This window comes from Giraffa tippelskirchi, chromosome 12, assembly GCF_054371585.1.
Source record: "Giraffa tippelskirchi isolate mGirTip1 chromosome 12, T2T-mGirTip1v1.2.pri, whole genome shotgun sequence".
In the NCBI taxonomy this organism is placed as follows: Eukaryota; Metazoa; Chordata; class Mammalia; order Artiodactyla; family Giraffidae; genus Giraffa; species Giraffa tippelskirchi.
The window spans coordinates 41,728,279-41,745,109 of NC_137286.1; the positions used below are offsets into that span (position 1 = coordinate 41,728,279).

At 50.2% G+C, this 16,831-nt stretch overlaps 1 protein-coding gene across 2 annotated transcripts in view; it reads left to right on the forward strand.

Annotated features, from left to right (window-relative positions):
- RASGRF1 (Ras protein specific guanine nucleotide releasing factor 1) overlaps positions 1 to 16,831 on the forward strand; it is a 101,800-nt gene that overhangs the window by 16,692 nt on the left and 68,277 nt on the right. For both annotated transcript variants that reach the window (XM_081546752.1, XM_081546753.1), the window contains exons 2-3: positions 7,147 to 7,253; positions 12,694 to 12,841. In XM_081546752.1, the coding sequence (XP_081402878.1) occupies positions 7,147 to 7,253; positions 12,694 to 12,841 (255 nt within the window). The remainder of the gene's footprint in view (positions 1 to 7,146; positions 7,254 to 12,693; positions 12,842 to 16,831) is intronic.

Consider the following 16,831-nt stretch of genomic DNA (forward strand, 5'->3'; position numbering starts at 1 on the left):
TATGCTATCTAGGTTGGTCATAGCTTTTCTTTCAAGGAGCAAGCGTCTTCTAATTTCATGGCTGCAGTCACCATCTGCAGTGATTTTGGAACCCAAGAAAGTAAAGTCTGTCGCTGTTACCATTGTTTCCCCCTGTATTTGCCGTGAAGTGATGGGACCGGATGCCATGATCTTAGTTTTCTGAATGTTGAGTTTTAAGCCAATTTTTTCACTCTCCTGTTTCACTTTCATCAAGAGGCTCTTTAGTTCCTCTTCACTTTAAGCCATAAGGGTGGTGTCATCTGCATATCTGAAGTTATTGATATTTCTCCCAGCAATCCAGATTCCAGCCTGTGCTTCATCCAGCCCAGCATTTCACATGATGTACTCTGCATACAAGTTAAATAAGCAGGGTGACAATATACAGCCTTGACGTACTCCTTTCCCAATATGGAACCAGTCTGTTGTTCCATGTCCGGTTCTAACTGTTGCTTCTTGACCTGCATACAGATTTCTCAGGAGCCTGGTAAGGTGGTCTGGTATTCCCATCTCTTGAAGAATTTTCCACAGTTTGTTGTGATCTACAGTCCCAGGCCAACTGGGATGTTTGGTCACCGCATCTGTCAGTGGTTTCCCCATGTTCTACATTCTATGGAGGTGCCAAAGCCCTCCCAGCCAGTTGGGATAGGCAGGAGGCAAGGGGGAGGCTAAGCAGAACCAGGGTGGCTGGTCATCCCTAGAAAAGACAGATATTGACAGCATTTACCCAGAAGGCCCAGAAACACCCCATCTGCCTTCTGGATTACAAGCCTGTGAGATCCTCAGGCGGTCGCTGGCAGTGGAGCACTCTCTGGTTCTCTATAGTGGTTCAGAGGTCCAGGGAGCTGGGCTGGCCATACTGAGGCCTTGACCCTAGAATCTGGAACCAAAGCAGGCCAGTGGGTCCCCCATTCCTGCCTAAGCCCAAGCCCCTGTCATAATTCTCTGGCATCAAGAAAGTCTGTCCCCAAACACCCAAACCAACCAGAAAGGAGTTTAGGGAGGGGAGAGTGTGTCGGGCCCTGAGGACGTGTGTCTGGGCTTCCCGGGCAGGGTAGAGAAAGAAAGAGGACCCCCTAACCCTAGAAGTAGCCAGTCACCAGCCTGAGCAAGAGGAACCTAAGCAACTAAGGGAAGACAGGGGCCCCATATGTGGGCTGGTTTCTGCAGCTGGTGATGCAGCTGTGGCCAGGTGATCTCACTTGCCATGTGGACAGAGGCTGGGAGAAGGGGCGGAGGGATTTGGAGGGGTAGAGAGGAGAGAGGCAGCAAGAGAGACACAGGGAGAAAGGGACAGAGAGGTGCAGAGGTTCAAAAGGAGACAAGAGACAGAGAACAATGGAAATAACAAGATTAGGTGACTTCCCTGGTGGTCCAGTGGTTAAGACTCTGCCCTCCAATGTAGAGGGCGCGGGTTCCATCCCTGGTTAGGGAATTAAGATCCCACATACCTCATGATGGTTTAGTTGCTAAGTCATGTCTGACTCTTGTGAGCCCGTGGACTGTAGCCACCCAGTCTCCTCTGTCCATGGGATTTCTCAGACAAGAATACTGGAGTGGGTTGACATTTCCTCTTCCAGGGGATTTTCCCGACCCAGGAACTGAACCAGAGTCTCCTGCATCTCTGGCATTGGCAGACGGGTTCTTTATTGCTGAGACATAGTGCATCTGAAAAAAAAGTACAAGATCAAAGAACCAGAGAGAAGGGGAGATGGTATTTTTCCTGCTCCAAGTACCAAGAGGTAGGCTCCTCGGAGTAGCCAAGCCAGAGGCAGCCTCACTCCCCATTGAGGATGCAGTGATGGGAAACAGCCTCACCCTGGGTCCTGAGGGCCATCATCAGGGCAGAGCTTCAGGCTCAGGCATACCAGGCCAGCCGCTCTCAGCCTGGCATCCTATCTCTCATGCACACCCGTGGGCAGCCCAGCCCAAGGGTTGGCATCCAGGGATGGAGGTGGGGTGGGGTGGTGGCAACAAGCAGAGGATGGGAGGTCAGTCATGAGCATCCTTTGGGGAGGGACCAGCCTGTTTCTTGCTATGCAGCAGTGCATCTACTCACGAGATGGGCAGTTGTTCCTTTGATATTTCCCTAAGCTGCTAAAGTGGCTCAGGGCTGGACAATCATCACATTTTTACTCCCAAGTCCACAGCAACCCATACAGGCCAAGAAGTCACCTGTTTTGGGAACTCCCTTAGTGATCCACTGGTCCAGACTCCACACTCCCAATGCACGGGGCCTGAGTTCCATCCCTCGTTCAGGGAAGTAGATCCCACATGCCACAGCTAAAAAAAAAAAAAGATCCTGTGTGCCACAAGGAAGATTTGGCACAAATAAATAATTTTTTTAGCATCTGGCCTTCCCTGGTTGCTCAGATGGTAAAGAATCTGCCTACAATGCAGGAGACCTAGGTTCGATCACCGGATCAGGAAGATCCCCCTGGAGAAGGGAATGGCTACCCACTTCAGTATTCTTGCCTGGAGAATCCCATGAACAGAGGAGCCTGGCAGGCTACAGTAAACTACAGTCCATGGGCTTACAAAGAGTTGGACACGACTGAACGACTAACACAACAAAGCCTCTAAAACATCCTTCTTTCTTAGCATCTTCCTGGAGCCTCGGGCTCACCCATTCTCTCCGTATGTGTGGGTTTCGTTCTTTCACAATGAATTGCACTTCCTCTCTCAGTCCCTGTGTCCCTGTGTGCTTTTCCTTCTGTCTCTCTCTCTGTGCTTCCCTCCAGCTCTCCCGTGTCCTTTGTCTCCATTTCTGTGTGCAGTCCCTCTTCCCTCATCTCCCAATTCCCACGTCCAGCAAAGTCTCATTTATTTGGCTGCCCGAAGTCAGGTGGGGTGATGACTCAGAATTGCCAGGTGGAAGTTTTACTTTCCCTTAGTGAACACTTTCTACTAGTCAGTCAGGCAACGTGGTTGTACAGGCCGGCTGTCAGTGGGGAGGTTTACAAGCACAGAGGGAATGCTCCAGTCGTCTGAAGCACTTACATTCCAGCCCGGGGCAGCTCTCAGTCCTGGCTCAGCTGGGCCGTTTCCTGGCTGGTGACCTTGGGCAAACCACGGTGCTTGCCTCCGCTTCCCCGGTTAGGTGGAGGTGATCCATTTCACACCTGGGGTTGAGGTGATAATGTGTCCTGAGAACCTGGCCTGATGCCCAGGGCCTCCGATTTCCCCTTTATCTACGGCCAAGTGCCACCATCACCCCCAGCTGCCAGCACTGCAGGCCCTTTGGTTTCTGCCCTGAAGATGCTCTGCAAATTGTCCAGAGCTCACTGTGGCATCTGTAGCCAGCTTCCTAGGAGATGCAGTGGGTCTTGCCTACTGTTATGGCCGTTTGCACATCCCTCCAGCCAGCAGACCGCTTCACCTGCACTTCCAGCCAGTCGGTTATTCAGGGTCTAGGTGCTATCTCTAAGGATGAGAGATGCAGGATGCTTGTGGGAGAAAGGTCCCAGGACCTGAACTGGAACAGCGGCAATGGGGACAGATGCCAGGCCACACAGTAGTGGGGTGGGCAGATGGGTGGCCTGGCAGCTCGCGGTGGAGGGGGTGCGAGGGGCTGGGGAAGGGGCCTCTGGGAGCCTTGTCTCTGGTCTGAGGGACAGAGAACTGAGTATCAGCACCTATCAAAAGCCAGAGGACTCTCCTAGAGACTGTCCTATGGAGTGAAGTAAGTCAGGAAGAGAAAAACAAATACCGTATCTTAACGCATATGTGTGAAATCTAGAAAAATGGTACTAATGAAGCCATTTGCAGGGCAGAAATAGAGAGGCAGATGCAGAGAATGGACTTGCTGACACAGGAGGGGACGGACAGGTTGGGACAAATTGAGAGAGTAGGATTGAGATATATACACTACATGTGTAAAACAGATAGCTAGTGGGAAGCTGCTGCATAGCACAGGGAGCTCAGCTCCATGCTCTGTGATGACCTAGAGAGGTGGGATGGGGTGGGGTGGGAGGGAGGTCCAAGAGGGAGGGGATATGTGTATACATATAGCTGATCACTTTGTTGTACAACAGAAACTAACACAACATTGTAAAGCAACTATATTCCAATAATAAATAAATAAAATTTTAGATGTTAAAAAAAAAAAAGAAAAAGAAAGCCAGATGTTTCTGAAAGCCAGATTCAACCTGGGGCTGGGGCGGAGAAAGGAGGCGGACTTCCTGGCTTCCTTCCTCGTGGTCAGCTGTCCAGCCGAGGTGAGGTGGCAGGGGGTTACAGTACACAGGGTGGCAGGTAGCCATCTGCTTATCTGTGAAGCCAGGCTGCTTAGAAAGAAGGTTTTTTATTTAATTATTACTAATTGGAGGATAATTGCTTTACAATATTGTATCGGGTTCTGCCACACATCAACATGAATGAGCCGTAGGTATACACATGTCCCCTCCCTCCTGAATCTCCCTCCAACCTCCCACCCCCATCCCACCCCTCTAGCTTGTCACAGAGCACCGGTTTTGAGCTTCCTGCGTCATACGGCAAATTCCCACCAACTATCTATTCTACATACGGTAATGCGTATGTTTCAGAGCTACTCTCTCAACTTTTCCCACCCTCTCCTTTCCCTCCTCGTGTCCACAAGTCTGTTCTGTAAGTGTGCGTCTCCACTGCTGACCTGCAGAGAGGCTCATTAGTACCATCTTTCTAGATTCCATATATATGCATTAACATACGATATTTGTTTTCCTCTTTCTGTCTTCACTCTGTATAACGGGCTCCAGGTTCATTCACCTCAGTAGAACTGACTCGTGTGTGTTCCCTTTTATGGCTGAGTGATATGCCCTTGTGTACATGTACCACAACTAGAAAGAAGCTTCTGCTGGGAGGGAGGGGCCTCAGCCGAGCCCACCACCTGCTGCAGCTCTGAGTAGCCAGACTTGGGGGCCTCTACCAAGCCCAGCTGGCTCCTCCCCAGGGCGAGGAGCTCTGGGTCCCCCCATGGCCCCGGGGGAAAGGAAGCTACGCCTGCCCTGGAAATTGGCAAGGGCCACGGATGAGTCCAGCCGGCTCTGACTGTGCTGAGCTCCCCTGGGGACTCTCTGGGGACCCGGCAGCCCTGCTGAGCCCGTGTGGAGCTGAGAGGGCCTTGTTTCTGAGTTAGGACCCTGAGCCTCACCTGGCCAGAAGTGCCTTCAGGTAGGGACCTTGCCTTTTCCAGCCTTCACCCCAGCATCAAGCCCAAGATCTGAGTGGACGGTAAGTGCCCGGAGAAGGTGTTATTCTGGCTCCTTTCCTTTCCAGGTATGTGACCTTGGGCAAGTGGCCTGACTTTTCTGCACCTTACATTCATCTGTGGTCAACAGATCCCAAGACCCGTTCCACTTGGTGCATTTGGGAATCACAAGATCACAGGGCTCCCAGAGGCCCCTTCCCCAGCCCCTTCCACCCCCTCCGCTGGCATTTCATCCTATAGCCAGATCTCTGAACCTGGAGCCTATTATACAGAGTGAAGTTAAGTCAAGCATGTGTGAGCTCTCCACCCCTGGGGATACGGGGAACGTGCTGGCTTGTCACCCGCAGCTCCATGTGTCACCCGCTTCCTTCTCCAGGGAGAGGGGAGTGCCCACCGGAGCCTTCCCAATTCAGTTATGTGCGGCTGCAGCTGACATTTCATTCTACAGCCAGATCTGTTTCCTAGGAAACGAGTGAGAGACATTGACTGTGCAGCGCACACGCACATGCACACACACACACACACCCCTGGCTGCCACCAAGAATGACAATGAACAGAAAGACAGTAATGTCATCGGAAGCAAAAAAATAAGTTTATGCCCTTGTGCTGTTGCTCCCTGCTGCCGGGCCGCAGGGGAGGGAGGGATGGGACAGTACTCCCTGATACAGGACCACACCGTGGCCTGCGGGGCATCTTCTGAACAGGCAGGCTTTGGGGAACTCCCTCTGCACCTCGAAGCCTCTCTCCTCCAGGGCCAGACCCAGGTGGCCTCCACAGGTGGGGTCCCAATTCATTGCTTGTGTACCTTCTCTCTGACTGAGTCTGCCCCCAGCTTCCCTCTCCACCCTAAAGCTGGCACCCTCAACTCCTGTCTGCAGCCAGAAAGACACGGTCCTCCAGGCACACACAGTCTGCATGTCCACTCCCACCTTTGACTCCCTGACACCAGCCCTTTATCCTGCCAATGCCTCCTCCAGTCTCTGGCATCCCCACCCTCCTAAGGTGCTGAAGCCGGAGACCTAGAAGTGGTCCTTCGGCTCAGCTCCACCATGCAGGCCCCTCCTCCCACGCAGCCTCAGCTCTGGCATGCCTTATTCCCACCCCTGGAACATGCTGTGCACTCTAGATGTCCATGCTCCCTCCATGTTCTTCCATCGACTGAAATAAAACCTGGATAAACACCTTGTCCTCTGGGAAGGCCTCCTGGTTTTCCTGGGCTGAATCAGCAGGTGACTTTCCCTGGACCCTTTTTTCTTACCTCCATGAGGGTAATGATCATTGCACTGCATTAATGATAGCAAACATGTGGGCTTACTAGATTTCCGGCGTTCTAAGAGCTTTACAGGTATTCATTCATAGAACGATATTATACTTGTGTCTATTGTTGGCCTTCTTGCTGCCCTGGCAGCTTGGAGAGCAGGCCCTCCATGTGACCAGCTCTATGTCGGCCACCAGCTCCCAACACAGAGCTGGCTTCTGGTGAGCTCTGCTAGGGTCTGTCTGTTTCTTGCTCTAAGGCCAGGACATAGTAGAATACACAATGTTTTTGTGGAGTGAATGAAATGAATGCTGCACTGATTGGGTACCCAGTTCCCAGAGGGGATGCTCTCTTGGTGTGTTTCCTCTGCCTTTCTCCCAGCATACCTGATGGTTTAAAGCTGGCTTTTGTGCAGTCTGTTAGCAAAGAGGGCTTTGTGGGTTTTGCTTCCTTCTTACAATAACCTAAGCATAGGTTCTGTTACATTGTACAAAGCCTGCCTTAATCAGAGTTTGAAACTGCTAAATAGAATGGCATTCAGATGATCATAGATAATGAGTGCGTGCCTAGCAGATGTGGCAGCAGAGTGTTTTGCAAAGCAGCCAGATTGATGACAGGAGACGCGGCCAGTTCCCTGCCCATCACCCTGGTAATCGGGGCTGTCTTCTTTTTCTTTGGGCAGCACTATTTCACGGTTAACTTCAGCCACGAGAACCAGAAAGCCTTGGAGCTGAGGACAGAGGACGCCAAGGACTGCGATGAGTGGGTGGCGGCCATCGCTCACGCAAGGTACGCCTCGGCCACCCCAAGGTCCAGGCGGGAGACTGAATCCAAGGGCCCCGTCCTGGGCAAACTCAAACCCCGGGAGGGAAAGACATGGAGAGGGAGCACATGGGGGGAACATGAAACTGTAAGAAGGGCGTCTTGACGGGTCCACCCTCAGAGCCCCGGGGCTCTGATGTGCATCTCCGGGGTGCACAAGGAACCAAGCTCCCCTGAGGAACAGCAGGGTGGCCTCCTGCCTCCAACCAGATGAGCTTCTTTTCTTATCCCAAGAAAACTGAATCCAATTTGATTGGATTATAAGGTTTTATTACAGGACTTCCCAGGTGGCTCAGACAGTAAAGAATCCACCCACAGTGCTCGAGACCCTGGTTCAATCCCTGGTTTGGGAAGATCCCCTGGAAAAGGGAATGGCTACCCACTCCAGTATTCTTGCCTGGAGAATTCCATGGACAGAGAAGCCCAGTGGGCTATAGACCATGGGGTCACAAAGAGTCAGACACAAACGAAGACTACCTGAGTTCTAACCCAGATGCTGCAGGAATGTGCTGGTCCTGTCTTTTCTCTGGGCCTTGGTCTTCTCTATAGACTGAAATTCTCTGTGCTTGGATGTGCAGATTCTTAGCTGGCTCTTCCCCTTCTTCCCATCCATGTGTGCCCCTCTCTAGAGGAACTCACTGGGCCAGGTGGGGAGAAGAGCAGAAGGAGAGTGTATGCAACAGAGAAAACGGGGGCTTCAAACTGAACGGAGTCTTCCTAGGTTTGGGGGAAATGATGGAGTTGGGGGCTTGGGTGTGGCCCCAGAGCTAACAATCCTTTGCAGGGCTGAGTACTCTCAGGGGAGAATGGACACCCAAACTCACCTCTTCGAGCAGCAGACCTTTCTGGCTGAGTGGATAATGGTGTGTTTCTGTGTCTACTTTTCTACAAAATGTAAGCTCTTGGGAGCAGGGACCAAAGGCCTTATATAGACAGGGGCTCAGCAGATGTCGAGTGCAAGAATGCAAGGATGGATGGACAGAAGTTGGATGTTGAGTGTATGTGTGGATGGTAAATGATGGATAAGTGGATAAATGAATAATAAAAGATGAATAAGTGGTGAAAGTGAAAGTCACTCACTTTCACTTTCAAAAAGTCGTTTCCGACTCTTTGCAACCCCATGGAATTCAGGCCAGAATACTGGAGTGGGTAGCTGTTCCCTTCTCCAGGGGATCTTCCCAACCCAGGGATCGAACCCAGGTCTCCCACATTGCAGGCGGATTCTTTACCAGCTGAGCCACCAGGGAAGCCCAGGTAAGTGTTGAAAGTATACACAAAAAGGACTTCCCTGGTTGTTCAGTGGTTAAGAATCCACCTTGAAATGTAAGGGACTTGGGTTCGATCCCCAGTCGGGGAACTAAGATCTCACACACAGAGGGGCAACTAAGCCCGCAAGCCAAACTAGAGAGTCTGTGTGCCACACTGAAAGATCCCGAATGACCTAACGAAGATTCCTCCTGCCATGACTAAGACCTGACGCAGCCAAAGAAATTAAAAAAAAAAAAAAGACTGACAGTAGCAAATGTTGGAGAGGGGGTAGGATAACCATAAATCACACGATGCTGGTGGGAGCATTAAGTGGTTCAACCATTTTGGAAAATTGTTAGGCAGTTCCTTTAAAAGTGAAACATATACCTACTCTGTGACCTGGCAGTTCCACTTCCTAGTATTTATCTCGAGAGAAATAAAAAACATCCACAGAAAGTCTTATATGAAAATTTCCGTAGCAGCTTTATGCACAATAGTCCCCAAACTAGAAATAGCCGAGGTGTCTATCAACAGGCAGATGTAAGAAAGAACCTTGATACATCCTTGCGATGGAATACCGCTCAACAATAAAAAGGAACCCACTGCAAATATGTGTAACAAAACAGATAGCCAGGATGTGGGGTAAAAGAGCCAGACACAAGACAGTACTTGTTGTCTGATTCCTGAAATGCTAATAACACAGGCAGAACTAAACTGTGGTGATAGAAATCTGAACAGTAGCCACTTCTGGGGTGTGGATTGATGAGGAAGGGTACAGGGGAATTCTGGGGTGTTGGGGATTTTCTTTCTCTCAATCAGGCCATATGCATTATTCCACCTCAATCAAACTGTACATTTAAGGTCTGTGCTTCCCATTCTATGGGCACTAAACCTCAAATTTGTAAAATAAATATTGTCTATTAGTGTGTTTTAGTTCTCTACTGCTGCAGAACAAATGATCACAAACTTAGCAGCTTAAAACCATACCCGTTTCTCTCAGTTCTGTGGTCAGAAGTCTGAACTGAGACTTGGCTGTGGTCTCTGCACAGAGGTCATGGGCTGAAATCAAGGAGTCAAACTTCTGACCTCGAAGTTCTGGAGATGTCTCTGCTTCCAAGCTCACTCCTGTTGTTGGCAAGAGTCAGTTTCTTATAGGACTGCATCCTTGCTGGCTGGTGGTCTGGGAAGGCTCTCAGCTCCATCCCGTGGCACAGAAGTCCAGCATTCCATGCCATGTGGTCCCCTCCATCCTTGAGCCAACAGTGATTCACCAAATTGTTCTCCAGCCCCAAATCTCTGACCTCTCCTTCTGTGACCAGCCAGAGAAAACCCTCCATTTTAAGAGGTTCATATGGGGCCTTCTCCAGTGGTCCAGTGGTTAAGACACTACCTTCCAATGCAAGGGATGTGGGTTTGATTCCTGGTCAGGGAGCTAAGATCCCACATACCTCGCAGCTCCAACTAAGACTCAGTGCAGCCAAATAAATACTGTATAATTAGATGAATAAATAAAATAAAGGCTCATGTGATTAGGTAAGGCCCACCTAGAGAATCTCCCTATCTTAAGGTCAGCTATGCCAAAGACTGGGCATCCCAGATGACTCACTGGTAAAGAATCCGCCTGCCAGTACAGGAGGCATGGGTTCGATCCCTGGGTTGGGAAGATCCCCTGGAGAAGGAAATGGCAACCCACTCCAGTATTCTTGCCTGGAGAATCCCATGGACAGAGGAGCCTGGCAAGCTATAGTCCATGGGGTTGCAAAGGATCGGACACGACTGAGTGAGCAACACATTCACAGAGAAGCATCGTCTGATCCTTTTCTGAGAGAAAGTTTTATTTTCAAAGAGAATGGGAAGAGAGGTTGGAAGAAGAAAAAGGAAAGACCAGAAGTCCCAAACCAATTCTGACTCCTCAACTCTTGCCAAGGCCACACTGGACTCGGACACAGGCTTTTTTGCTTTGGGCCAGCATATTTAAGGCAAAGATAAAAACTAGCTGCTGAGGCTACAGTTAGGTCATCCAAGAGATGTGGTCATTTTGGCCCATGAGATACCTGCAGAGAGACAGTGAGCTGTCCCTGGCTGGTGTCGACTAGACTATGGCCATGGCCACCCAGAAGCTCTTCAAGTCAGATGCTATGTGAATGGACAACCATAGCACAGAATGAAGGGCTGAGAGAAGCCAACAGGGTCCAGTCTGGCACCGAGCGTGCAGGTCTAGATGTGTTTTCAGAGGCATCTTTAATTTGTGGACCAGGTTGGCTGGCCCTAGGGCTTCCATGGTGGCCTGGCGGGCTACAGTTCGTGGGACCACAAAAAGTCAGAGATGACTGAGCAACTAACACTTTCCTTTGACATAACATATAGAAACAGGTATGTACAAAAATAAGCACATGGTATAGAATAGGTATAGACACAATGTACTCTGCCACTGTATGCCTAGCAGTCTCGTATTATGGGATGCCTCTGGACTATGTGTGTGTACAGCAATGTATAAAATGTAACACCAAGTGTGACTTATGGTCTGGATCTCAGTAAGGAGAACTAGGTGGAAACTGGATGGCCACGTGGAGAGCACAGACCTGACTCTTCAGGAACTGTGGTGCAATTCCAGCTCCAGCTTCGACGCTCAGTGACTGACTGTCATTCAGGGGGGCAAGTCACTTCCCCTCTCTGGGCCTCAGTTTCTTTGTTTATAAAATGAGAGAATTGGCCTTTCCTGATTCCTGAGTTTCCTTCCAGCTCTGAGAATCTGTGAGTTTATAAAGACAGTGCTGCACAGAGATGCAGATGGACCTAGTGTGTTATACAGAGTCGAGTAAGTCAGAAAGAGAAAAACAAATTTCATATAATATCACTTATATGTGGAATCTGGAAAAATGGTACAGATGAACTTATTTGCAAAGCAGAAATAGAGTCACAGATATAGAGAACAAACTTATGGACACCAAAGGGGCAGGAGCAGGGGGAGGAATTGGGAGATTGGGATAGACATATATACACTACTATGTATGAAACAGATAACTAAGGAGAACCTGCTATATAGCACAGGGAACTCTACTCAGTGCTCTGCGGTGACCTAAATGGGAAGGAACACCAAAAAAGAGGGGATATATATATACACATAGATGAATCACTTTGCTGTACAGCAGAAACTAACACAGCATGGTCAAGCAGCTATTCTCCAATAAAACTTTTTTTTAAAGAGAAAACTGAGGGAGGAGGAGGAAGCAAGGGAGGCAGTCGGAGAAGACAGGGGAAGGGAAGAAAGGGGGACACAAACATACCAAACTGTCCTGCCAATAAGACTCCAGATCCCAGTTTTGAAGCACCACTAAGAACAAACTGATCAAGGCTCTGAATTTTCACACTGGTGGAGCAAGAAGGAGAGACCAGTGGTGTGAAAACGGAGTCCTTCCTGCTCTTGACTGCATTTCCTTTGCAAGTCAAGATAATTAAGCCTCTTGGGAAGTTGGGAAAACATTAAAACCTGATATTCTAGTTTAAATTCATTATAAGAGATGTACCAAAGCCTTATTTTAACCAGAGTTCTCTCTTGTAGCTTGTCGTTTACCTCTAGAAGGGGATGGGGGAGCAAGCACGGAGCTTTGATTTGAGGTTTAGGTGTTTTCCTCCAGGCACGGGCTCCAGGTCCCCTGCACACCCTCTGTCCCTGCCACCCCCCTGAGGAGAAGCTGCTAGCTTTTCCCGCCACCCCTCCCCACCCCTTCAGGGCACCACTGGGCAGAGCCTCCTTCTCTGACACCATCAAGGGACCAGTCTCCACTGCCCACTGCACATAGCCCCTCTCCTAGAGCAAAGCTGTTTCCCTGCCCTCAGCCTCCTGGGATCCTCACCTCCATCCTGGGGGCTTGCAGGGAAGTGATTATTGTCCCATTTTGCCATGAGGGTCTCCCCCATAAGTTCTCGGGGACTTAAAGAACTTGTGTGAAGCGGTTTCCGAGTTTGTGACAAAAGCCACTGTCTCTAAGCTGGCACGCCACTGACCAGCTGCATCCAGGGAACCTGGAAGGTCATGTCAGTAGATTCCAGACTGAACGGTGACCCCTAAATTTAAGTGGGAGGTCACTGGTGACCCCAGAGATGCAGCGGCTCCTGTGGGTACAGCGTCCTACCTGCCCTCTCCCTCTGTCCACAGCTACCGGACCCTGGCCACGGAGCACGAGGCGCTGATGCAAAAATACCTGCACCTGCTACAGATCGTGGAGACCGAGAAGACGGTGGCCAAGCAGCTGCGGCAGCAGATCGAGGACGGGGAGGTGGAGATCGAGCGACTGAAGGCAGAGGTGACCGCAACCCTGGGAGCAGAGGAGGCTGGCCAGGGATCCCAGCCCCCAGCCTCACACCCGGGCTCCCCAGGTTCAGGGAGGCACAGGGTGGGCAGGAGGGACCCGCTCCAAGGCACAGCTGTGCCAGCCCCAAACTTAAAATCAGTGATGCTGGCCCAGTGGAAAGGTCGGGTGGTCAGATCAGGGTTCAAAGCCCACCTCTGCCTCGTAACAGCTGCAATCTGAAGCAAGTCCCCCAGTCTCTCTGCACTTGTGTCTATGTTGTTGTTCGGTCGCTAAGTTGTGTCCAACTCTTTGCAACCCCATGAACACCGGGCTTCCCTGTCCTTCACTATCTCCCGGAGTTTGCTCAAACTGATGTCCTTTGAGTTGATGTTGCCATCCAGCCATCTCATCCTCTGTCGTCCATTTCTCCTCCTGCCTTCAATCTTTCCCAGCATCAGGATCTTTTCCAGTGAGTCAGCTCTTTACATCAGGTGGCTAAAGTGTTGGAGTTTCAGCTTCAGCATCAGTCCTTCCAGTGAATATTCAGGGTTGATTTCCTTTAGGATTGACTGGTTTGATCTCCTTGCTGCCCAGGAGACACTCAAGAGTCTTCTACAGCACAACAGTTCGAAAGCATCAATTCTTCGGCGCTCAACCTTCTTTCTGAAGAACAGGCTTTTTATCGCTAGCTGACAAGGTTGTGATGATCAAGTGAGGTCACTGACTGGCAAGCTCCTGGTTACTCTGCTGACAACCACATGGACTAAGGGGGCGGGTGTGAGGCCAGAGCGTGGATGCTTAAGTCCTCAGAGTGTTGGCTCAGGCTCAGCTCCAAGACAGTCCCTTCCTTCTGCCTTCCATGGCCATTTGGACACCGGTTAAGTCTTCTAGAACTTCTAGAACTAGTCTTTTAATCTTGCTAGGTTAAGTCTTCTAGACCTTCACTACTCAAAGTGTGATATAGCCCATCAGAAATGCAGAATCTGGGGTCCCACCCAGATATCCTGAATCAGAATCTGCACTTTAACAGCATCCCAGCAATTCTCATTTACCTGAGAGATGCTGACTCTCAGCCCTTAGACGCCCCTCGACAGCTGTTCACGCCTCCACACGATGATCTGGTCGCCTCTCACCACCTCATCTCACCAGCAGGTCACAATGTGTGTGTTAATTGCTCAGTCATGTCTGACTTTTTGTGACCCCCATGGACTGTAGCCACCAGGCTTCTCTGTCCATGGGATTCTCTGGGTAAGAATACTGGAGTGGGTTGCCATTCCCTTCTCCAGGGTATCCTCCTGACCCAGAGATGGAACCCCAGCCTCCCACATTGTGGGCAGTTTAATTACCATCTGAGCCACCAGGGAAGCCCCTCAAAATGCAGGGGCATCAATTCTTCAGCGCTCAGCCTTTTTTATTGTCCAGCTCTTACATCCATACATGACTACTGGAAAAAATCATAGCTTTATAGGACCTTTGTAGGCTACAGTCCATAGGGTCCCATAGAGTCAGACAAGACTGAGTGACTAAGCACACAGGCACAGGGAATTATATCCCACATGTCGCTAGATAAGACCAAAAAATTTACGGAAAAAAAAAAGGGAGGAAGAAGAACTGAGCTGTGTGACAGCTATCTGAAAAGTAAGACCTACAAAGGTCTTTAGTAAAACCTTGGAGGGTAACAAAGAGGTAAACACTTGGGTTAATTCCACTGTGAATGACTGCTCTGACTAAACGCATTTGGACTAAAGATACTGCCTCTTGAGAAGGGAGTAGGATGGGGCAGAAGCCGATGCACTGTGTCTCAAAGTTGAGGTGGCAAGCAGGGTTTTCCTCTGATGGATCAAGGAAACCAGACCACCAGTGACAAGTGAGCAGGGGCCAGCAGAGACATCTGGCTTTGAGCCTGGTCAGGCAGCCAAAGCTAGACTCTAGCTGGTGAGTTGCGCGTGAGCCAGAGTCCCCAACCTGCATGGCCTTCATCAACAAGGGTCAACTGAGCAGACCCTGGACGTCTAGCAAGCAAACCGAGGTCCGAAGCAGAGCCATCTCCAGAAGAGACCTGCCAGGGTCGGAGAAAGGCTGCCTCCGTGGGCTCACCTGACCCTCGCTCCAGGCAGAGATGGGCCACAGCCCAGGACTTATGCAGGGTCTCCAGGCTTGCGACTCCCTCACTAGAGCTTTGCCCCTCACCCCGGACCTGATGATCCTTGAACAGAGGCTCCAAGGCTGCCAGTGCTACTGTGCATGCAGCATAGCGCCTGACCTAATTGCATCTATTTTTTGCCCTGGTCCCTGCTGAGTAGATGTCCTGGAATGCCTCTTTCTCAGACAAGTGCCAGGTTTAAATACAGGACACACACACACATACAACACACACACACACACACAACCCACCATGCTAAAGAAAAAAACGGTTCCACGTGCAAAACTCAAAAGTGGCAAAGAAAGCAGAAGGTGATAATAATCAGGTCGAATGTGGGCATTGACTGGGCATTCCTGCATCTCTCAGCTCTCTAAGAGCCTGCCTGTGCGTGTGTGTGTTCGCATGTGTTCCTCAGCCCTTTAAAATACAGATCAAAGAGCCAGCCTTTATTTCACTGTGCAGATGTTCGCAGAGAATCGAAAGAAAAGGTGGGGGGTGGGGGAGAAAGAAGAAAAGCCTGTGTCGGCGCTGAATATGTCTCCGTTAGATATTTTCAGCCGCTCTTCAAGCATAGGCTGGGGTAATTTTAGCAACCCACGAGTGGAGAGCGGGTAACTGTTCCATTTTGCTTTCAGAGTGCTCAATTCGCTCAATTGTGAGAGCCCATTCATTCTGCAGTTCAGCAAGTGGCCTTGAGGGGACAAAGCCACGTGCTCTGAAGAGGAGCGGAGGCTTTGTGGCGGTGTTTGTGGAGTCCCCTGGGCTGTGTGGGGCTCAGTGACTGTGGCATTTTCCTGTGGTTGAGGTTTTTGTCGCTGCTGTGGTTTTGACCCTTCTCTAATTGACTTATTTCTGTAGCCAATGAATATCTGTTGGGTGCCAGCCCCACGCTAGGCACCCAGAACCCATGAATGAATGAAACGGTGTGGTCCTTCTCCCATAGATACCATAGTCGTGATGGAATACACAGGCAGTATCAGCATTTTCACGGGAAAGGCTACAGCCCTGGGAGCCCTGGTGGAGGATCCCCAGCAGAAACTTGTGGACTCAAGAGTGGCATGAAAGAGCCCCACCAGGGAGGCTGTACCACTGGTCTGTCCACCTGAGGAGTGCCTGAGGCCTCCAGCCACAGTGTGGCTTAAGGCACCTCTCCTGGGCGCTACTCCATTGGCTTTATTCTTGCAGCTGGGCCGACCCGTCTGATCCCAAATCTGGCAAATATAGATTCTTAGATCAGCTCCAATGCTCGTTTAAAGGGCTGTTCCATTTTTCTAGGCCAGCAGTTTCCAGGCTGTGTTCCAAAGAGAGCTCCAAGTCAGAGAAGTCCTTCAAGGTTGTCCCGGGAGGGGACAGCCAAGCCAGCAGTGCTTCCAACTGAAGTCCTGCTGGGGTTCCAGGATGGTTTTGTTTGAAAAAACAAAGAGACTACCCAAGTGTCCATTAATGGCTAAATGGATCGCAAAATAGCGTCTGTACGTACAATGGATGTCTTCCCTGGTGGCTCAGCGGTAAAGAATCCGCCTGCCAGTGCTTGAGAACAGTTTGATCCCTGGGTCAGGAAGATCCCCCGGAGAAGGGAATGGCAACCCACTCCAGTATTCTTGCCTAGAAAATCCCATGGACAGAGGAGCCTGGCAGACTATGGTCCATGGAGTTGCAAAGAGTTAGACAATACTGAACAACTAAACAACAATACAGTGGATATTACTCAACCTTACAAAGGAAGGGAAGTCTGACACCTGGTATGACATAGGTGAACCTTATGCTGCTGAAATAAGGCAGACACAGGTAGACAAATACTGTCCGATTCCACTTAGGCAAGCTACCTAGAGACATCAGATTCACAGAAAGTAGAATGG